The following is a 24,504-nucleotide window of genomic DNA, read 5'->3' as shown; positions in this document are numbered from 1 at the left end:
TATTGCTATAACAAGTAATGGTATGGATATGTAACATTAATAGAAATTACTATTTCCAGTACATTATGATAACAATAGCTGGCAGCAATATTCATTAACAGCATCCAGTCAGCCTGGGTAATAACACATTAAAAATCACAGCATGCCCAGATTACATAGGCAGCTGCGGATTATATTCTGTCAGGGGCTTGGTTGAGATTGTATCAGGAATATGAGTGACAAAAATAACTCCTTTTTGCTCAGCATGAAAAAAAACTTCGGTAATAATTTACATCCAATTGATAAAACTGAATCTATTTTCTGATGATGAAATTGCAGGAAAAACTGCCAGATAAAATATCTAGCTTTTTAATGTCAAGCCATCATTACTTAAAAAAATTTCTTCCATCTCATGAGTGACATTCCTAGTCTAATAAGACAGAAAAGAATAAACATAATAAAGACCACTCTGCAAAGTTATTTTTTCATTCTAAAGGGGAATATTCATTTAGTGAATTCCATACAGGACATCAGTCTGTCACTGCCAAATTCTCGCTTTTTTAAAAAAAGTAGTAAGATTATCACTGATATTTGAGGCCTTAAAATCTAGTTTCAATAACCGATCATCTTTATTACAAAAATGCCATTCAAGGAATACATGTTATCTGATGGCATCAATTATACTATCTTTTCACCATGATGATATTCTGTTACATAAATAAATGATATTCCTTATAATTATATAAAACATATTTTACATACTTATGTAAATAAAATGCTCATATGTGTATGGGTTATATATAAAATGCTTATGGATGAGTGTATAATGTATATAAGTATATATTGTAGATTTATAAATATAAACTAAAATACATAAATTCCTTAAAATTTAAAAAATAATTTTTATTAGTTACAATTCAAAGTTGCTGAAACACTTTTATACTTTTTCAGTGATAATGGTAGTGATGCAAAATCTAATTTAAAAATCAAAAGGAAACAAAAATTAAAACAAATACTTGCCCTATGAGTTTTTAAATGTAATATTAGGTTGAATTATTTTTAAAACAATTCTATAATGTATTACTAATATCCGTTGTCATTGTTATTTCCTAAATTTCTGCTTATTGATTAGACAGCATTTGTTTCACTGTTAAAATTATATTAATACAAAGGTTTGAAAGGGAAAAAAAAAGAAACAAAAGAAATCATATTTATCTATATTAACCCTGTCAGAACTTAGCATACAAAACAGAGTACTATGGAAAATAGAATTGTAAATTCAAAATATATATAGGGAGATTATCATTTATTATGCCTTAGATTGAAAGTCAAGTAAGGTCATTATTATAACGAAATAGTGAATTGAATATAGCTAGCAATTCTCTTTAGAATGATCTGATTCTATGGAAAGAGAGAAATTAATCAGGGAAGTCTCACTGATTTTACTACAGCTTTAAAGATACATGTAACTAAGGTCCTTACCTTGTTCAAACTTCGTGCAGCACTATCTTTTCCACCTGGGGTCAAGTTCCGGAGCTGTACATCCAGGAGGCCAACCAGCTGATCCATGGCCCGGACTGAATAAGTGATATCTCCAGCATTCAAATGATTTCTTGTCTGTTCAGCCAGCTCTCTAGCAATGTTGGCAGCTGTCTCTCCAGATTTCAACTACAATTTTGAAAACAGAACAAAAAGGAAAGAGATCTTAAGTAATTTTATTGGTTTCTTTGGACAATTGTTTTTCCATTTGTTATAATCGTTGAGGCAAGAAAGTTATTAAAACCTCCCTTTACTTGGTATACATTCCCTAAGCTTTCCTGCTAATCGATTATTTTCTTCAATACCGAACTTGAAATTCCCACCTTTAGGAAGCTCCTCTTGAGGAACCTAACTTCTAGAAATTGTTCTTGCTTTACCTATCTGGGTGGTTAAAGTCTAAGGTTTGCCCTGTGATTTTTCTCTGTGAGTTCCTAAATTGGACGTTGACTGAGGCCAGTACAAATTTTCCATTATGCCTAGTTTAGCAGCCAGTGAGTATTCACAGCAAATACTCACTGGCTGCTAAACTCTGTGAAAATTTAATTCCAAATAAAATTCCTGCTTTTCAAAGTGGTCTTCATCCTCTTACTAAGAGATTTTGCTCTCAATGTACTAGGTAGAAAATTACTGCTTAGTTTCTAGCACTTCCCTTTTCTGAAACTACATGCTGATTTTTCAAGTATATTCTACAAGAATTTTTCAAACTGTCAAAAACCCAAAGATGTTAAAAGAGATAAAGACTAATACCCTATGATCACTTGAACAAGTCTGATAGCTCTGGGTAATAAGAAGATAGGTATATATATATTAGTTTGTGAGGAAGGCCTGGAGAACTTAAAAAAGAAAAAAAGTAAATAAGTGCAATTTCCCAAGTTTATCATGCCTTTTATTATTTTTAAATTAGTAAACTAAAATAAGATTATAACACATTGACACAATATAGATACAGGTATACAATATAAAAATAATGAATGTCTCTTCTTTTGCCTCTATATATTCCTACTTCCCAGAGATTGTTAATGGTTTGGCATGTAGCTTTTCTAACTTTGGCCTGTCCTATTATTACTTAAATATATAATATATCATTATTTAGAAAATTTTCTTCTCTTTTTCTGTTTTTCACGCAGTCTAATATAGCACTTAGGGTCACAAACAGAAAGGTCTTCTCTTTGTAATGCTATCTTCCTAACGGATATCCAGAAAGCTATAAGGGGCACAACAAAAACTCAGTCAAATAGGTTATCGTTATCTACTTAGGGATGCTTAATAAATGTTTGTAGCAGGATTGAATGTTAAAGAAACAAATGAATAAGCCGGAGCAACTGGAATATATAAGTTGTTAACAATCACATTCTCAAGTATACAGGAAATCCTAATTCAAAAATGTAAAAATAGTTTAGTAACATAAAGTGTTGGCAAAGATTTGCAGAAATGTATATGACTATCATGAACTACTACTGAATGTGTATGTTTGCATACTTCCTATGTAGAGTAAATTACCAGTGTCTATTAAACTCTGAAACGTGAAGACTATAAGACAGAGATTTCTCTTATCACTATCAACCATATCAAAATAATCCTACTGTTATGAAAGAGATATGTTCAAAGATGTTCATTTTGTTATAATAGAAAATAAAATGGCTTATGACTGTGGAAAACTGCTCATGTATATAAATACTATGGAACATCATACAACAGTTTAGAAGTATGAAGGAGAACAATATTGTTAACGTCAATCTTCAACATGTAATACTGAGTTAAAATATATGTAAGTATGAAAGTTATATATATGCTAATATATATAGGCATGTTATTTGTGAAATATAGACATACAACTTGACTAGCATATTAACATGCCACCTATGAAAAATAAATAATATATGTAAATATTTTGTGTTTATATATATGTGTATATGTTTAAACACATAGAACAAAATCTGAAAGATGGAAATCAAAAGAAAAATCCTTTTCTGCAATGTTTAAATTTTACAAGAAGCATGAATTAATGTATTACAAGAAGAATATGTTAAAGTACTATTATACAGTTAACTGGTACTTTTTAGAAATGCTTAAAATAAAAAAACACCTGCCCACTAAATTTATTGAATTAGTAAAATATGGTCAAGACCTGAAAACCTAAGACACTTGTAAGACCAAATGGAATACATTATAAGGTTCAAGGATAAGTGTGTAACAGTCAGTGTAGATCAAAGTAGCATTCATGACCCACTGATGGATCATGAAAGTACTTTTAAGTGGTCACAAAGTGACATAAATGTAATTATAATCCATACAGTTAAATCATTATATCCAATTTAAGGTTACTTACTGGCAATCTAGTATATCAATGAGTGATTTATAAAATTCACTATTCATTAATTAAACTGGTGAAATGCTAGCATTCATGAAGTATTCAAATTCAGTATTCCATCAGTAAGTCTGAACGCCTGATACAACTGCTTGGCAATGTTGCAAAACTCCTGTGCACACGACTATCCAGAATAGCTGGAATTCCTATAATTTTCCAAAGGGATATTCTTTTAATCAATGCACCATTCATAGTCTTTTTTTCTTTTCTTTTCTTTTTTTAGAAAGGCAGACTGCCACATTCAGTGCCTCATTTGGATGTGTCTGGAGTCTTGGAAGCTTGACCACCCTACACTTTTTTACAAATGGATCTTGAGAGCTTGTTTGGAGGTTCTAGCAGGGGAGCGCATCTACCCTTGCCCAGAGAACAGTCCTCCTCTATTGGGGAAGGTCATCCTCTTTGACCGAGTGTGCAGTTTCAGGAGGGATCCATGTGGAGCAGTGAGGGAGGAAGGGGACACCTGCCTAGCCAGCCAGATCAGCCGAATCAACCTGGCGATCAATGGGGTGACAGATGTCATATCCACCATTCATAGAATCTTGCACTTGTTGTAGTTTTCCACCTATGCTATTCTTATCAAAAATGAATGTAGTTGTGGAATTACCATTGTTTTGCTTTGTTTTATTGTTATTATTATCATTATTACTGCATTGTTCTCTTCTATGCTTTTATTACCACATAATACTTTTTCTATGAGAAAATGCCAAGGCACATGGACCTCTGGAGTCTTTTGATTCACTTAAATGGACCCTGTTGGAAAGAGGCTGAGATCTACTAAAATAGATAATAGGTTTTCTTTAACACATTATCTTCAAAACTAAATATGCAAGTACTGACTTTCGTTACAGCTATCAGGGAATATGATAAAAAGCAAAATTATTTATCAAATAGAAAAAGATAGGCATTTTCACATTGTAATTCAATCTCTTTTCTTTTGTTGTGTAGTTGTACAAGCATAGTCTTCAATATTAATTATTATAATATTGGGCTAGGACATGAAAAGATGAAAAAGAAGGCCTATGTAATTCCCTAATATAGAAATTTAAACTTTTTCTTTATGCATAGTCATGAAAAAGTTGAAAATGTAAATAAGTTAAAATATAACTGTTCTCAACATAAAAGATGATGCAGCCTATACATGTGTCAATAGCAGATAGTGTAGTGTCGTAAAATGGGGAGTCAAATATAAAAATCACTAGTGGATTATCTTAAAAATAATAACTAGATTTTAGCATTCCAGAAGTGTTTATTCATGAAGAATAAATCAAATTAATCCCACAAAAGAACTCTGGAACTCAATGTTCACCAAAAAGAAAGTTGTAAGAAAAAAACTAAAGTAGAAATAAGTTATGAAAATGTTTATAATAAAAATGTGATAAGCATGTTTTTAAAGTAAAATAAAAATTAACATAACTAGTTATTCATTATGATCCTCTCTTCCTCTTAAAATTGAAGAAACCATAGTAAAATTCTTTCATTCAATTGGACACTTGTTATTTCCTAAGGAAATAAAGACAAATGATACATGTGACTCTTACACTCAGGAATTTCACGTTCTACTAGTTGGTATGGGGGGGGTGCATAAACACAGATAATACTAATTCAACAATGCAATTATAATAACAGAATGTATATGGGATGTTACAGGAATATAGTGCAAGGAATATAGTGCAATACAAACATCTGGAAATTAGCTGGGAAAGCAACAGAACGTAACAATAAGCTGAAAGTCAAAAGATAAGTTGAGGGTGACCTGGTAAGATAAAATTCTGGTGGGGACTGGTGGCGAGAGAGAGCCAAGAGGATGCTATATGAAAAGCAAAGTCTAGAATAACCGTGGCTTGGGAAGACAGGGCATTAAAGGTAGAACAGAAAGAAAAAGCACATTTTTCTACCTTCAGAATTCAATTTGGTACTAACATAGCATAAATTGTATGTATGTATTAAATCTAGTTTTTTAAAAATAGAATATCTCTATTTATAATTTCAACAATTGTTCCTTCAGTCTAAATGTTCATTTGTTCTTTAACCAAAATTTGAATTTCTAATAGTACTATGCTAAAGTCTGGGTATAAAATGGTTCCCAATAACAGAACTTTATATACTAGCAATGGGAAGGGCTACTAATAAATTAACTGCACAGTAATTTAACTTTAATTTTTTTGAGTGCAATAGAGAATTCCATCGTGGTAGAGCAGCTAAAGGCATTTTAACCTGGTGTATGAAGTTAGGGGATAATTTAGGAAATACTTCTCTGAGAAAGAATGTTTAATCTGAGACGAAATGGAAAAGAGGGAATTAGGTTGGGATGAGGATGGGGGCTTCCAGGCAGAGAGAGCAGATTTTAGGAGAGGGGGCAGGGAGTCTTAAAGGCGCTGCACAGAGGGTACTTGTAACTGGGGTTTAGGCAGTTGGAGAGGTGAGAAAGGGGCAGATTAAGTAGTCCCACTTTGGAAGTCATGATGATGATTTGGGGAAATTGTGTAAATGTACATCTAAATAGGATTGGTCCAATCAGGCTTATATTTGAAATCAAAGTCAGTAGCATGGATTAGAGGGTTAGGAGTGAATGAAAGAGGACCTGCCGTGAAGCCACAGCAGTGGAAGAAGCTGTTGTGGATTAGGGTAGTAGCAGTGGGGAAAAGTGACAACTGGCCTGATTTGGGAGAGATTTATAGGTACCCCAACAGGTCTATTGTCAGATTGGATGTGTGAGGGGAGGGAAAGTGAGGCACCCAGAGTCATCTCCAGGTTTCTTGTTGTTAATGGCAGTGGTGCCATCAACTGGATTCTCTCATAGCCACCGTGACCTCAAGGTTCAAGCTCAGCTCAAAGGTTGCCTTTCCAGATCAGGCCTTCATGAACCATATTCTGTGCAGTGGCATCCAGAAGCTACTCTTCTTTCTGATTGTCCTATTTATTTCCCTTGCCAGTTATTATTATCTTATTTCCATACAAAAATATACACATATCTTGAATCTCAAGTTCTCTGTGCAAAGAGGCAGGACTGAAAGAGTTACTTCATGTATTCTAGCTTGAGGACATCATTACAATGTCTATCTCTAACATTTCGTTTACTAAATTCTGGTAAAATTATTTCTCCGAAATAAATACATGCACAGTGAGAAATCTCATGAGTTTTGTGAGGATTAGTAAATTAATGCTTGTATTGAAATGGTGGGATTATACCTAGGGCCTGAATAGGGGAGGGGAAACCCTGCAGCTGTAGTTAAGGATAATAATTATGACAGGGATGGATACTATTTGCATTTCAAATTTTGACACAAGAAAAAACAGTTTTCTTTGAAATAAGCTTTGACATTTTATGGGATTTATTACATCAAACATTAATCAGGTGCCAAAACAATTCATGAAGGAGTTACTCATAGTGTTTAAGTACAAAGCTACCATTTCTTTGAAAGATCTACCTATTTTTCTATAAATCTGAGTCAAGTGCGTATATAAACAGTAAAACACTTCTACCTTACAATTGAATGTAGGCTAAGTAAGCCTGAAGATGTGGAAATTCCACTAATCTCTGATAAAACTAACAAGCAATTTACTTTCATTCCACAGTAGAGCTACAGAGCCCAAAAGAATGGAGAAATTAAGATCTGGGTGACAGGATTTGACCAGTCTTCCAGAGCAAATAACTGGCTTATTTTATACTGTAAAACAGCAACATCATTTCTAGATCTTCACATCCTTCTTTAGAAAATGCCGGAAGAGCCCTACATTAATCTCAAAATCTGTCAGTAGCTTGTGTACAAACAGAAGAAAATACACTTCAGTTTGCTAGAAATAGAAAAACTGTTTCCTGGTAACAATTCCAGCATATCTTTTCCATATAATAGTTGGACCAGGTAATGAAGTAGGAAGTAGACCTTACTTCACATGTAAATAAATATGGAAGGTCTTTACAACTTTAATTTCACAATTTTCAATTGAAAAAAGACAGGAGTTATTATAAAGGGCACTGAATTCTTTAAAGGTATGCAAAACAGAAAATATAAACTCCTTTTTGAAAACTTGAGTCCAAGCTAGAGGTCAAGCTGACGCCAGACTATAATTTCAGTAAACAGTCATTAAGAAAGGTGAGAAAACAGGATATTTGACCACATATGTTTGATAAGGCAGAGCTCTAAACTAATTTGTTGGCTTCCAATATAAAGAGGAAAATATTTTTTAAACATTAATTTGAAGACATATGTACCTAATCTCGATCTCTATCTATTCTATCTTTCTATCCAATCATCTGTTTATCTTTGTACCTACCTTTTGGTCCACTCACCCATCCACCCACCTACCAATCTTTTGCTCCCTCTCTGCCCCTAACACACCACCACCATACCTTCTTGGGCAACTTTCACTTTTCCCTTTCTGTACAAAATAGGCTTTTTATTAACTCTCATGATTATGAAAGTATTCTGGCCAGTTTGTAACAAATTTCTTCTGACTTTAAAGGCTCACATTTTCTCTAGTGAAATGTAATCTACACGTTAATACCACTCAAAATTCAGTCTATAATTTCCCCACTATATAAGTGGCCTGAATTAATTTGTGAGTCAGAAACCATCAAGATTCTTTGCTCGTTTCATCCCTCCTGGCCTGACTGCAGGGGGAAAAAAAACATAACTCGTTTCTTAATGAAAATGAAAATTTAAGGTTTGCTTTTTGCAACGACAGTAAGCATCTTGATCCACTTATTTGCGCAGCCTTGCTGTCTACAGCGGGGCCTGACATACAGTGAGTGAACAATGCCCATAACAGAATGAGTGATCCTCCCAAGGGAAAGGTGCAGAGACCGCAGTCCGGTGTGTTCTTTCCTTTAAAGCTCTCAGGAATTCCCCACAGGCCCTATAAAGCCACAAGAGAGGGGCCTTACGTTCCAAGGTACATTCACCCACAAACTTGGGGAGGGGAAACTGAACGCACTGTTTGAGTGAGAGAATCACCCTCCTTTCTTTTCTCACTTATGCTTTTACGGGGGTAAAAAGTGTTCCTCTATTTTAAAAGTCTGAAGCTCTCAGAACTACAACGAGCAGAGGAGGGAAGGAATAAATCGTTACGGATACACATTTCACTTTTATTTTTGCAACATGGCATAGCAAATAAAGAAAAGCAGGAAGGTCAGAACAGAGGAAAGAGGATGGAACAAGGGAAAGGAAGGAGGGAAGAGAGGGGCAGTGAAGAGAGAAAGAGAGGGGAAGGGAAAGGGAGGAGGGGTGAGAGAAGGGAAACAAATACTGTGAACCTTGCTGGGTACTTTCCATTTGCTAGTTCAAGGAAGGCCACCTTCCATCCTCCCCCATCCTCTCTCTTCCCTAGGAGTTGGACTTACAGGATGTTATTAAGAGCACCCCTCTTCCCTGGCTTTTGCTTGGGTTTGGCCAGTGGAGAGGCTGGGCAGGTGTGAGGGGGAAGGAAGGAGAGGGGGTGAAATCACAGTATTTATCCCCCTGGATCTTTTCTGAGAAGCTGCCTGAGGCTAGGTTGTGTCTCTGGGCTACAGGTCATCTTTCCTCTCAAGGATACCCTGTTACCAATTTTCCATCATACTTTGGATCTGGTAACCACAGGCCTGTGGTTGGGAACAGCGCCATCCCTGTTACTAGCTCTGGGTTCGTGTTCAATCCCTTGCAGTTCACCTTTGCTCCCCCAAATACCACTGTAGACAGGACAAGAATAAGGATGCAGATGCAGAAAATGGACTGGAGGATGTGGGGCTGGGGGTGTGGAGGGCGAAGGGGAAGCTGGGATGAAGTGAGAGAGTAGCATAGACATATACACACTACCAACTGTAAAATGGATAGCCAGTGGGAAGTTGCTGTATAACAAAGGGAGATCAACTCGATGACGGGTGATGCCTTAGAGGGCCAGGACAGGGAGTGGGGGAGGGAGTCGCGGGAGGGAGGGGATATGTGTATAAATACAGCTGATTGACTTTGGTATACCTCATAAGCTGGTACAAGAGTGTAAAGCAATTATATTCCATTAAAGAGCTTAAAAAAAAAAAAAGAGTAAATCCTCAGAGTTCTCAACACAAGCAAAAAAAAAAAAAAAAAAAACACTGTAAACAAACCCTCTTCAAAGGTTCCATCTGTTTGTTTTTGGGACTCAGATACTGAGGGAGGAAATGAAGCAAAAGGCTGAATTCTGTGGAAGATGCTTTGGAGAGGAGGGAGAGAACATAGGAACAAACAGCTCTGTGCACAGCGCACACAAATTCCCTCTCAGAGGTTTATGGTGTCACTATTTAAGTGTTGGAGCTGTGTGGTAACCTGTTCAACCACCATTTTTGTTTAATGAATAGCATAAATAGTTGGAGGTATAAAGGATAACCAAGTAAAAGAGCGGCGACGAGTGAAGAGAGACTAGGTAAGTGGGTGTGGGATATAAAGACCATCATGGTCTGTTCCCAGCGTAGCCAGTGTTGACGAAGCATGATGTCTTGATAAAGGTAGACCCAGTTAAACACCAGCTCCAACACTGACCTGGCAATAGTGACATAAGCTGATTCACAGGCCTCAAAAGCCTCCTGTTAGACTTTTGACGATTCTATAAATTTATAAGTAATCAAGCTAAGGTATTATTATAAATTCCAACCATTTAAATTGTATAATCTTCATATAATTATAACATAATTTTAGACATTACAGGATTATACAGAAATGCTTCAAAAGAATGGAACATATTTGTTATAAAACAAAAACATTCCATCCCTAAATCAAAGGGGCAACAGCTGTCTGGTCTTTACAAGGAACTGTGTCTTTTGTCATAAGATTAGCAGGTCTGCAGAGGAAAGAAAAGAATTAAGCATCAATATCAGTTAAAGTCACCAGTCATTTCTGCAATGAAATAGGCCAACCATATTCAGGAATTATCATGAAAACACTCAGCTTTCTAGGTGAATTATTACTGAATTAATATTAACCCCCGGGCTAAGTATGTAGGGAATATTTTTAAAAGTTGCTAATGTAAGGAGATATGCTACTGATCTTTTAATCTGATCACATCCAGCAAGAGTTATTTGCCCTGGGGTCTGAGCTACATTGTAATAAAATCAAAGGACATAAAAACTGTGGCAGGAACAGTGCTGAAATTGGAGAAGCATCATTATGAATAGCAACAAGTATGGAGATGCATATGTAAGAGGGTAACTGGAGTCAATATAACCACTGTTCTTCCATGATTTAGGGTAAATAGATAGTTATGGCTCATCTGCTAAATGATCTGCTGGGTAGATATTTATGGATTATTAGACAGTATATTATTGAGGATAAGCCTGGTTAAAAACAAATAGAGGAAAGAGCAAATGGCACAGACAGGCTTTTAGTAAGGCCATCATTTGTAATATTTCTCAGGAAAGATCTCTTTCAGAAATTCCTCAGCATAGCTAATGTGCCCTAGAAGGGCTCTCCATTTTAGGAGTGCATAAATCCGCACAAATTGCTATAATAAGGATTCATCCCATAGCCCTTTTGGCATAAATGCACATCTGGTCTCTGTTTGTAATGAAATCAATTCAAAGCCCCACGGTGCATTAATAATAAAAATGTTCAACATATTGCAACCAAATAAGCCCTGCAAATTTGAGTCTGCAAGATTCTGTCACACATGTGTATACTTTTAACACTGATAAATGATTAGGTTACAGAACATTTATCAAATGGATTAAGATTCCAAAGATAGATTTTTTTTGTAATTATTATTTCCACAGGAAAATCCATATATATGTATGCTAGAAGCTTTTGCTTGCTTGATTTATAATACTTCTTGAACCTTTATACCTGTAGTTCACAGTACTGTAAAAATTTTATTAATAATAAACTTATTATAAACAATACTGCTTGGCTTAGAGAAAGTACATGAATTTGTCCTTTAAGAACAACAAAATTCTGGAATTAGCTCATAGCATATTAGGGTTGTCACTAAATCTTAAATTAAAATAAAATGGGAGAATTTTTTCCACACTAATTAAAAAAAAATTATTGGCTATTTTGATTTCAGTCATTATAATCAACAACAGAGGATCTAGATCTGGCAAAGCCTTCCTTGTCAGTCACATGATTTACCTTCTGTGTTATATGGTTGACCCAAGGAGAAGAACAGTTGCTAAGATCTGGTCCTTGGGGATCCCAGATTCCATCAGGAGCCAGGCACAGATAAGTTGATACTCCTAAAATAATGAGAAAAATAAGTCTGCTTCAAATATTCAAACCATCTTTCTTATAATGACTTTATATCCATGATACGTTTAAATATGAGCAAAGGTAAGATTGTGATCATTAAACTGAGGTTATGTCTATTAAAACACCATGTACGATGCCTGGTAAGCAACTGGCATTAGAGAAACACAATACAACAAACACTCAATATTTTTAAAGTACTTGCTGACAACTACACCAGGGACAGGGAATAATTTCATGAATTTGATGAATGTGGTACCTGCCTCTGTGGGGCTTATTGCTTGAGTTTTCAGAGGCAAGGTAGCAGTTGAGTCTTAAAGGAATTGGTGTGCAGGTTTTTCAGAAAAACAAGGTGGGTAAGGGCATTCCAGGCAAAGGAAAAATATGCTGTCTTTGGGAATCTTCAACTGTTTTGCATTGAGGTCTACTGGATAGAGGAGTTGTATTTAATGGAGTTGGAAAGGCTGGCAGAGCCCGATCATAAACACCCTTGTCTGTCATCTGTGGGTGCTGGAAAATCAATGAAGACCATTACGCAGAGGAGACAAATGCGCTGATTTAGGTTTTAGAAAGATAACTGTGGCAGCAACATGGAGGATGAATTTCAGGGAGTGATGTGGAGGTTGTGAGGAAGCGATTGCAATAATTCTAGTGAGAAAAGACTCTGTGGGACTGAACAGAGACGCAGCAAAGGGGACAGAGAAAGGGGAAAAATAACACCACAGCGTAAGCACAGTCACCTGGGAGGGAGGGCTTCAGAAGATTTCCTTTAAATCCCTTTCTCAATTTTCACAAAACAATAACGACATATTTCTGTAGTGCTTTGCAGTTTGCAAACTGCTTTCAAATTAAGTATTTCACTAACCTCTACAACAAAGGAACTGAAGTCCAGAACTAAGGGGATAGTGCTAAGAAAGAAATTCAAAATGTTTTCTGATTCCAATATCACAGGAAACTTTGGAACTAAACATTGCATCCCTCCATAAAGGGGAGGAAGATTTCACAATATTTTTAAACACTTTGATGAGAAAAAATTAAATGTGCACTTTTATAAAAAACAATATATCTTTTTGTCTTCCCACCACTTCATATACCATGGAATTCAGAAGGACATATCCACACTGAAACTTTAAGACAAACCTGTTGAAGTAACCAAATCAATAACACCCAAAGACCCAAGTCCTAGCAATGCTAGTCTAGTGTCATCCACGTGCATTTGTTTTATTTATATATTTTATGGAATAATGCAAATGTGTGCAGGCTGTCAAGTATTAGTTTTGTGACGATCAATATACGTAACAATAAGAAATCAAACTATTTCTGGCTTAAATGGCAAATAATAATATGATTACCATTTAGGGATACTATGAATCATATCAGTGGAAAAACAAAAGGGGAGGGCAAAGAGCTATTTAGTTCTGGACTACGCCCTAGAGAAAACAATGCAGGACTGATCTCTTGAGTGGATTTTGTGTAAGAGGAAGTTGGCTCCTGCCAGCATCATCCCTGACAATGTCAAGAGCCTCTGACTATTAAAGGACAGCTGTGATGACTGGTAATAAAGGGCAGTCAAATCTTCTCTTTTGTTAAATGTTAGGTAGTTTCAATGATCATCTAATATAGATGATCTCGATCTAGTTTTCTGCAATCAACATTTGACAGTTGGTGACAAGCATGAGAACTAGCTCCCACCAATCCAGTGATTCACTCTGGGCTGTTGCATAGAAGCGCTGGCTCTTTGAGTAGCTGAGACATCCATAGCTTAATTGTAACTTGACCCAGAGACCTCACAGCATGGGTGAAAACTATTGATCTCACAGGTACTCCTACCAAATTCTCACCTGTGACTTCTTCAGGTTGCATTCTCAAACTCTGAAAATACATTGCTTTAAATTGTAGTTCAGCTGAGTCCAGAATTTAATCAAATGTTAAGTAACAAAAATATGTTGTGACCAGAAAAAAAGTGCTAGGAAAGCAAGTCAAAGTAACAATACACTTTTAGCTCATCTTTGTAGGATAGACTTACCTATAGTTCCTGCGGGGCACGGCTGCTTTGCCATCTGTCCTTGACGGGTCTTAAACCACATGATTTCTCGAGCTTCCACAGCCTCACAGCTCTCTTCCAGAGCTGGGATTTGGGATGATGCTGATGGAAGGTGTGTGGTAATGTCATCAAGTACCTCGACGGCTGGAGATGGGGTGCTGGTACTCCGGTTTCTTCTTCCTGACACCGATGGGGTGGTGCTCCTGCCTGGGCTCCAAGTTGTGGTCCGAACAGTGGTACTGGTGGTGGTGCTTCCCATGCCAAGAGGTCCTGTGGTAGAGATTTCTGAAATAAAATTCAAAAGAAAACACCTACATTGCTTGTTCACAGTGGGACCTAAAAATGTCCAACTGCTTCAGGAGTCATTTTTATTTGACAGTTCAAGGAACCTTAAAAATGGGAAAAATAAGCCAATATCAAAATATCAGAGTGCTACTTGAATATCAAGGCAGCCATTTGACAAATGCTAAATGTAGGCTTGTTTGTAAGTTCTCAAATTACAGAAAACAAAGTGAGCACAATTCAACACTTCGGTAAGCTTTAAGAAGCTTCAGGCCTTTTGGACAATTAGGGGATTAAAACATTTAAAGCCCTCTCCTTAGAAACTTAAAACTCGGTATAGGAAGAGAGAGAGCTATATACAATATTCTTTCCACCTTAACTATAAAATAAGTTTCTAAAGATGTAGCAAATAGGCGAGAGGCAAAAGAAAAAAAAAATCAGGAATTAAAGTGCTCACAAGCTAAAAAAGTAAAGAGCAATTCTCAGTATAATCTCCTTAACACAAATTAGAGTAGCTCGGTGATTTACTCTGATGCTTTCAAAGCTGACCAATTGTATCAAAACTTTCAAACTTGACATTTACTAATGTAAAGTATTAGTAGTTTCCAATTAGTGTGTTCATAAATTATTTTCTAACTAGATTTTTTTTAAAGTGGCATTTTCCCAATGTATTCAAGTTCCAAATAAAAATGGTTAGGTTCCTTGACCAGATATTAATAGGTTATTAAATTTATAATGTATTCAAAGGAATATCCTAATGATTCTGTAGAAATAATCACTGCAGAGAATTATCTTCTGGTAAAATGTATTCTGATTCCCATCATAGGAATGCAAGTGTATACCAGGGCTCCACATACATGCACTGCTTTCCTAACACTAAGATTAGATTAGAAACTACTCTTAACCTCACTTACTGGCAATAAACAGTGGAGGAGCTGGCTCTGCTCAGATTCAAAGTCACTCGGCTGTATGAAACTGGAGGGAGTCCTGTGATAAGCCTCCTACTGTTCGTCATTCATGGTCTGCTTTACCATGTCATCAACTAGACTCTGCTGCCCCAGAGAGATGCCAAATCCATCACAGTGTATTTCGCGTATAAAACAGGATAAAGATGGCGGTGGGGGGGGGGGGGGTACAAATTTTTTGAACATCTATCGAATCATTGAAATTGTAGCATTTTCTGAAGTGATGCTATTTGCTATTTTGTCTTCTTGCCTGTTCTGTTTCCTCTCCCCTTCGTCCTAATTTTTCTCTCATGTTCCCTCTCCACGTGAATGGTAATGTTCATAACTACAAGGGTGACGCCAAGATTATCCGCACTCTGGCTGTAGACGTTACAGAAGTTTTAATGTAACCAGAGTCCAGATAATTTTTGACTCACCCTCGTACATTTACTCAAAATTCATACAAGAAAGCAGAGTTCCTTTTTTCACCTTCTTTTTTCCCTATATACCATATCCCCCAGATTGCCAAGTCTGGCTGATTCAGTCTCATTTAAAACATTTTTCTCTCTCCCCAGTCACCATTATCTATGTTCAATCCACCATCATCAATGAATGAAAACAATGGCCTTTTAACAGTTTTCCTAATGAAAGCAACACCAGAGCAAAATGCCAATACTGGTATTTCAGTATCTACTTTTGCAAAACAGAAATTCAGAATTTAGAAAATAAAATTATTGACACTAAGCATTTAACACAATTCAAATATAAAATTTAGAAACATATTTTGAAATATTAAGTAAAGCTGAATTCTTAAAATTATAAACAGTATAAATGATTCTAACATATAGTTTGCATATAAAATTATCAGAATGTTCAAAAAAGAAAATTTAATAACTTGAAAATCAAATATTATTTATTGAATTAATTAATGTTAAAATTAAATAATATAATTTTATTACTATTAAGCATTAGCTTTTAAAAAATATGTGTCAACGGTGTCATTGCTGGGATATAAGGACTTTTTTTGTGTGTAAATTTTTTCAGCTGATGGAAAAATTCTTTTTGACTTTATACTACTTGGTGGAGAGAGAGGCAATAGTTAAAAGCTAATTTCAAGTTATTTTCTCTGACTCCAATTTCAATAATGCCATCTCTCATCTATACCTTTGAAAGGACCATTTACAAATTTTTGAAAGGGACTCTCATTGATAATGAGCTACAGATTTTGTTTCAAACTGATGAGGAAGATTTGAAATCTATAGTTTGAGGCCTGCTATGTGAACCCTGCCTGTTAATAATTGCATAGGAATGATTGATATAAGTATAAAATGTACTGCTCCTGCTTCTGCTCGCCTTTGTCTGAACCCCTGCGTTCTGTAACCCCTAGCAATTCCCACGCGTCCTGTAGCCCTTAGCAACCCCCCCCCCCCCCACCGAGTTCTGTAACCACCTGTAATTTATAGAAACTGTGTAACCTATCAGTTAGTACCAACTGTAGCTGTATGTCTTAATCTATAAAAGGAGAAAACTGGCCGGAAACGGGGCCCAGAAATTTTGGAGCATTAGTTCGTCTGTTGTCACTGGCTCAATAAACCTGAGTTCTCCAACTCTCTGAGTGTGGTGCTTGGTTTCTCGCGGGATCAAGTTCTGCAGCAAAACAAAGCATTCTGAGTTCTTTGTTTTCTAGTTTGATCATGTAAAAATGGAAACTTATAGCAGTTAGCTGTATTAGTTAAAAAATCTCATGGTCAAATTTACTTGTTCAAGAAGTTTTTGAACTAAAGAAGAAATTACTTTAAAAATGGAAGCTCTTATTTTCAATAGTCTTCCTTCTCTTCTTGAGAATTATGTGGGTACTAAAGAAGGCTTTTTAAATAAAAGCACCCTTCTTCAGTTAGATATTTTAATCTCCTCCGGGAGAAGAGGAGATTTGTTTTGCAATCATTTTTGCTCTGATAAAACTGTATCATCACATGTATGGTAAGAAGATTCTCTGGCCTATTGCCTCAATCACACAAATCATGAGCAAGGAGCAATGACATATTATAAGATTTTTGCTTGTTGTGATTCCAGACTTGCCAAGCTTGAATAGAATTGTTTTTTTAGCATAGATTTAATATATGTATCATTGTGCTCTGTTTAAAGGATCCAGATTTCAGATTTTTAAAGATGACAGTGTCCCACCAGAAAGTATTTAACAATAGCACCATGCAATGAAAATCAATGTTCTTTATTTTTCTGTAAAATTACCCTATTCAAACCATTCTCTACTTTTTGCCAAAGGCATCTCTTAGGGTCTAAATTGGAATACGTTACTCCGCAGATTAAATTCCTCAAATGGTTTCTATCTGCCCTCCAAACAAAAGCTTAACTCCTTTTCTTCATGCCTATAGCCTTTAGGAGTTTCTTTCTCCAGCTCATTTACATTGCTTTTTTATCTTTTACATCTACTCGTAAACCATACAAAATTACCAGCAGTTTCCCAGTTGTCCCCTGTTCTTTTGGCCTCAGGGTCTTTGCGTATGCTGCAGTGTTCCTGCCCCCATTTCCTCCTGGTAAATCCTATGTATTCTGTGGGGCTTAGATTGGATACCATCTCCATCAAGGAACCTTTCCAAATTTAGCAAGACAGGGTTTTATACTGCAGTGTGTTTTGTCGAGATTATTTCCTCAACTTTTGCCCTGTGTCTGACTAAGAGTTAATAAGTTCTCAACCAAGATAGATGACCATCAGGGATAGGTCAAGGAAGCAGGGGAAGAGTCCTGTTGTAAAACTTCACAAAAGATGGGAAAGGATAAATAGAAAGAAAGAGCAAATGGGGGTAGCTAAGAAGCCCTACAGTTGATGGGCTGGAAAAGTTATTTTACAAATGGATTTTACTCCACTTTAAGAAAACTCAGAGACAACTCAAAGAGAAAATAAGCAGGAAGAATACAAAGACCCCTCTTTCCCCAAATGACCTTATCTCAGAACAATCATATTTAAGTGAATTTACTTTTAAGAAGAAATAACACTGATAACAGATATATTTTTTAAAATTCAATTTGTTATAAAATACATTGCAAGGACTTTACTTAGTTTAATACAGAAACACTGACGTTAAGGATCAGTATAGAACTTTTCTCCTTGGAACTGTGTCACAGGAGATATCTACAAGCATGGTCATACCTTTCTGTTTGACTTTAAGCAGAATAAAAGTCCATTTTAAAAGCTGTCCCTGATCCCTCATCCCCTTCCTCCCATTTATGGCCATGTAAGACTCCCAAGGGCTCTGCTCAATGCCAGCTTTTGGCAAAATAAGTACCACTAGTGAAATACATGCTGTCGCCAATGTCCAGGAAAGAAACTGCCCTTCTGCTAGATACTGTGGAAAAAGATCTAGATTCACTAAAGAGTTACAGCAACACACTTTGGCCTAGTTCCAGCCTATATCATATGCTATAAAGAGTTTGTCCTTCTCTATTTTCCAGCAAGGTAGAAGTGACATGACACTTTACCAGTGTACACTGTTACTGAATCTTACCCGATGATATAGCCAGTTTAATAAAACTGTGTCTTTAGTGCCTCATATGCTTGAGGATGTATCAGGGAAGGTCACTATGTAAAAGAAAACAAGTTTGAATGACTGTTTATATAAAACACTTCATGAAAATTGTGCAATTTTCCTTATTATTTTGTCATTGTTATTGTGCTCAGTGTACTTATACAGATGAGCATTTTCATAAATGTAACCAAAAAATTTCTTCATATTAACATTTTTCCCTCATAATTAACATTTGTTTCCAAAAGAACTGTTTAATTTTCCTGCCCTCTGAAACTTATTGTCCCTGGCTTATTTCATTCTTATGATTTCATTTATTTTGTTTAATTTTTTTTCTTCAGCCTGCCTTGAAGAGAATAAATATTATTTTGAATGTTACTACAGATTATACTCTGTGGCGTATACTATGGAAAACAGTGAAAATAAACAACATTTGTATAGTGCTTTACATTTTGTAATGCTTTCCCTTATCTCTATTATCTCACTGAATTCTGATTTTAAAATGTGCAGAGTAATTATAACCATGAATACCTAATTTTACAAATGAGAAAACACAGGCTCAACTGGTAAGTGAATCATAATCATACAAACAGTAAGTCAGTGTCCTCTAATTATTCCATATTTTTCATAATATGCTTTCAAAAGTGGCAGCCTGAATTATTTCATGCATGCTACAACTACAAGTCTTCCACAATGCTTCCAGAAGAGACTGAAGGAACTAAAATAACTCCAATAAAACATTACTATTCTTGATCACAAAACACATTAATTATCTGGGACTAACACTGTTAATGGACTTGGTTGTTTTCCCCCAAAATTCATATGTCGAAGCCCTATTCCACATGTGACTATATTTGGAGATAGGCCTTTAAAGAGGTAATTAAGAGTCAATGAATTCATAATATAAGAGAACGGGTATTCCTATAAGAAGAGAGATACCAGGGATACAGGGGTACAAAGTAAAGGCCATGTGAGGACACAATGAGAAGGTGACCATCTTAAGTCAAAGAGAGAAGCCTCAGGAGAAACCAATCCTGCTGGCACCTTGAGCTTGAACTTCCAGCCATCAGAACTGTGAGAAAATGAATTTCTCTTGGTTTAAGCCACCCAGTCTTTGGTATTTTGTTGTGGCAGCCCCAGCAAACTAATACAGGCATTTTTTGAAAAATGTAATACTTAAGATAGAATATAAACCATGGAATCAAAGACAGGATAAACTTCACAATAGGAGACATGTTTTCTTTCTATTCATGAAGTACATGGACCTTCTTCTTAATTCTCCCTTTTTTTCCTTTCCTCTTTAAAATACGTACCACCCCTCACAGTTTTCCCTTAACAAACCTTTCTTTCGTGCTAACTTCTTCCCAACATAAAGTACCTTAGCTGACTACAAAAGCACTTCCTTCTTCCCCCACCTTCCAAGTATTTAAATCCAAGGTCAATTATTGAAAAAATCCTCCCAAGGGCCTGATAAAGGAAATAAGAAAACCAGAACCATAACAATGCTGCAAGTGGCTTTTGGCTACTTGTGCAGTGCTCTGGGTAGAAGAAAGAAACTCTGCCTGACCTCCACGCATGTCAGTTGGTGGCAGAAGATTTGATTACACTTAGTTTTTACAAAGAAACATTAACATTACCAGTTATGAAACCATCTATAATACTTGGCTCCATGGCCCCTTCAAATAGGGAAATTCCACATACTATCAGCCATGTGGGGGGGTAAACTTATGTTTGTAATTTGATCCAGTTATAATTTCTGATTCTCTCATAGACTATATCCTTACTGTAAATAAAGAAAACTATCTGTTCTAATAAACATGAACTTGCAATGGCCTTATCATGTAAGATGTTAAGGTAACATATAGGATTTTGGGGGCCCTAACCATACCAGGAACTATATGTCTTATAAATATACGTATCATAAGAAATACTAATTTAGCATTCCTAATAACCTTAGGGTAGCTATTCTTCTCTTCATTTTGGAGATAAAAGAAGTCAAACTGAGCAATTCTCCCAAGCTTATATAGCTGGCAAGTGATAGAGCTAGAATTCTAATCCAAATCTATCAAAGTCTCTGCCTTTTTAATAGGATTATCCTATTGTTAAAAATTTAGACAAAATTTAATGACAGAAACACATATGTAAAAACTATTAATAAATTTGGAAATTAATATGTCCCCGATACTGCTCACATATACTTTCTTGGTATTGCTATGGCCTGGACCTGTTGGGTGGTTATTGAGTACAAATCATGCATCTGGCACTATTCTGAGCACTTTACAGGAACTGGCCCATTTATATGACAACAAATCTGTACTATTAATTATCATCATTTTCAGATGGTGAAACTGAAGCGCCAAGAGATTCAGTAATTTTTCAAAGGTTGCAAATTCATAACAGAGAAAGAACCTAGGCACATTCTTAACCACACTAACTTGGAAGGAATATTGATAACCTGAACTTGATCCATAAGAAAGTAGCCTGCCCACTGCTGATGAGACTGGAGGAAGTAATCCTCTTTGAGCTAATTTCTTTCTCTTCTGGCATGTCTAACTCTCCTAAAGTAAGGACCCCCTAAGAAAAAACTTTAAAATCCAGAAAACTGAGTACAGCGTTTGGCACATGAGCAGGCAATAAAAAATCAGCAAACAATACTGTGAAATATAGCTGGCTTTTCTTGAGCATGTGTTACGTACCTGGCAGTGTGCTAATGCTTTACATGCATAATTGAGGCACAGAGAGGTTAAGTGAATTTCCTAACTTCACATAGTTCAGAAGTGGTGAAGCCCGGATTTTAATACAGATAGTCTGACTCCAAAATCCATGTGTAATCCATATTATCTGACAGAGATTTGAAGTGATTTTTAAAAGTATCAAGTCTGGAATATATTATCTGCCTATAAGAGAGCTCATTTCTAGGAATTATAAGATTTATTCATCCCATCCATATTTATTAATCAACTACCATATGACAGGAGTGGTACTGGGAATAAAACATTGGGTACTAGTGTCATGTTCCTTGTCCTCATGTTACTTGCCCTCATGAAGCCCTAAGAAGCCACTGAAGAAGTTAGGAACTAGAAAGAGGAGAAATACACTAAATATATTTATTCATTCAGTAAATATTTATTGGTGTTTGTTTTACACTATACATTGTGACGGGCATCAAGGATTCAGAGATGAAGCAAAGAGAGCTTCCCTCGAGAAGACTCTAATATACTGCATTTTGTGGAAGGTACAAGATCATTCATTTCTCTTTGTGCCACTTAGAAAGAAAAAAAAAAAATCTCTGCCAATTAAACTGTGAAGTATCAAGTGTTAGGTACATTCCAACTAATGAAATGTTGAAAAGTAAAGTCATGAGAATCTTAGAGTTGATAAAATACTGTAATAACAACAATGTCTCTTTATAATACAATGAGATAAATACTCAACATTTAAAAGAAATGTCACTTTGGACAAATTATAATACCTCTTTGTACTTTAGTTTTCTGTGTTTTTCACTAAATGGAGATAATATATATATTTTTTGAGAAGAAAAGGGGCAATATGGATTTAAAATACTTAGCAAAGTAAATGACAGAGAACAACAGATTAATAAACATTTACTATCAGTAACAATGTTATTTATTCCCTAATACAATCAAGAATTATTGATTGCTTACCATGTGCCAATTGCTGTTCTAAACGCTGGGAATACAGAGTTAAACAATAAAAACAATAAAAATAAAAATCCCTGCCTTCACAGAACTTACATTTTAGTAGGATAAATAGGGCAAAATTTAAAATATATAGCATATCAGGTATTAAAAAGTGCTAAGGATAAGAAGAAAAAGTGCTGTTAAGGTGATAAGGAAACCTGAAGGAAGTGGAGGACTGAGAGATGTGAATAACTGTGGAGCATTCCAGGTAGAAGGAACAGCATCCCCAAAGGTCTATATGCAGTGAGATGACCAGTGTTGCTGGAGCAACGGTAAGGAAACCAGTATGAAAAGACATCAGAGAGGTGGTGAGGAACTGAGCATATAGCACTTTACAGGTATGGGGAGGACTTTTGCATATACTCTGTCTGGTGTGGGAAGCCACTGTAAGGTCTGAGCAGGGGAAAGATATGATCTGACTTAGGTTCACTTGGGTTGTTGTGTTTAAGGGTGATTGAATGGGAACAGAATGGAAGTAGGGAGAACAAATATCTATTTGACTCTATGTCTGAGGTGCCAGTGGTACTGATGGCTAGAAAGCTATGGGTCACATGCACATATACTGGAGCATGGGGGAGGGGAGAGAGGTGATGGCTTTTGAGTATAGAAATTATGATTCTCACTGGTACATCATAGGCCTTCAACAATGTTGGTGGAATTGAGCTGATGTTTGAGTCTTCATTTTAACAAAAGAAGAGTTAGCTCTTCTAATGTAAATTCCTCTTCAGCTCCATTTCCATTACCATTATTTATTTAAAATTGAAACAACCACATATACATATGGACTTCAAACAGTATGAAGATACTCCTGAGGATTCCTGAGTTATAATCAACAGTTATACTCTCTTTCTCATTACTGTAAAATTTCTAAAAGTTTTGATTTATGAGAATATTAAGTAAACCGGTGGTGACAAAACCATGCATACAAAAAAAACTGGGAGAATTCAACTGAATTTGAGTTTACTGATTTCCCAACAACCAGCAAAATATTCAAGGAGTGTAAGTAGTTGAATTGGTGTTAGGATTTAGAATAATTCCTTACTTCTAGCTTCAATATTGTATTTTATTCCCCTAGTTTTGACATCATTGTTATCCAGTTACTGAAATTATTGCCTAATATTTGCAGTGACATATTATTAACTTGTGAATTGTAGTTTACCTATGAAGACAAAGTGATTCCAAACTGTAAGGGTTATATATGATTTATTTGTAAGTATGAAGTTAAAATAAATTCAAGAAAAATAAGATTATTCTCTGCTTTTGGAAATGAAATACTCAAAGTGAAAAAGCTCATAATTTATGCTCCAAGTTGTTTTTTTTTTTAAGAATGTAACTTTAGTAACTTTGATCTATTGCAGATGCTTGAAATAATATATATGTGCTCATCTCTGTTACATATGCACAAGTTTCCAAGAACAAACTGGTAAAATTTAAGGCCCTTTTTCAGGGCAGCTACAGTTCTTGGTTACTTGTTTTGCTGTTTATGTTTAGAGTGTGGAAAAAAGAAGGTCATTATATTGCTTTCTAAGCACCTTCTTAAAAGCAAACAATTAAACAAACTCAAGCATTGATTTTTTTTTTTTTTTTGACCAAATAAACCTAACAGTGACACAAATGGGAGATTCAACTAGCTGCTAGGATGGGAATACAAGGCTGAATATAACATGGCCCCTTCCTCAAGGAGTTTATAGGGTGGGCAGGCTCACTGTTTTATGGGTTGTAGAGTCAAATCTTGGCTCTTCACTGTGCTCATTATCTCCATTAACACTGAGATCTCTAAACATTTCATTTTCTTCGGGTAATTTAAATTATAAAAAAGAAAGGGAGCTCTATAATTGTCATATAAATGATTCTTAATTTTAAGTAAAGTCATAAACATTCTTCTAAGTCACTTAACAATCAGTATATAAATTATA

At 35.6% G+C, this 24,504-nt stretch overlaps 1 protein-coding gene across 3 annotated transcripts in view; it reads right to left on the bottom strand.

The window, feature by feature from the left end:
- ADGRL3 (adhesion G protein-coupled receptor L3) overlaps positions 1-24,504 on the bottom strand; it is a 415,454-nt gene that overhangs the window by 144,899 nt on the left and 246,051 nt on the right. For 2 of the 3 annotated variants that reach the window (XM_057727606.1, XM_057727608.1), the window contains exons 5-7: positions 14,102-14,404; positions 11,962-12,065; positions 1,462-1,647 (exon numbers count right to left, since the gene is read on the bottom strand). In XM_057727606.1, coding sequence (XP_057583589.1) covers positions 1,462-1,647; positions 11,962-12,065; positions 14,102-14,404 — 593 coding nt within the window. The remainder of the gene's footprint in view (positions 1-1,461; positions 1,648-11,961; positions 12,066-14,101; positions 14,405-24,504) is intronic. The other variant, XM_057727607.1, reaches the window with a different exon arrangement.

The sequence above is a fragment of the Hippopotamus amphibius genome, chromosome 3, assembly GCF_030028045.1.
Source record: "Hippopotamus amphibius kiboko isolate mHipAmp2 chromosome 3, mHipAmp2.hap2, whole genome shotgun sequence".
NCBI classification, from domain to species: Eukaryota; Metazoa; Chordata; class Mammalia; order Artiodactyla; family Hippopotamidae; genus Hippopotamus; species Hippopotamus amphibius.
Note: the sequence above shows the minus strand (reverse complement) of the source record. Positions and strands in the feature narration are given on the sequence as shown.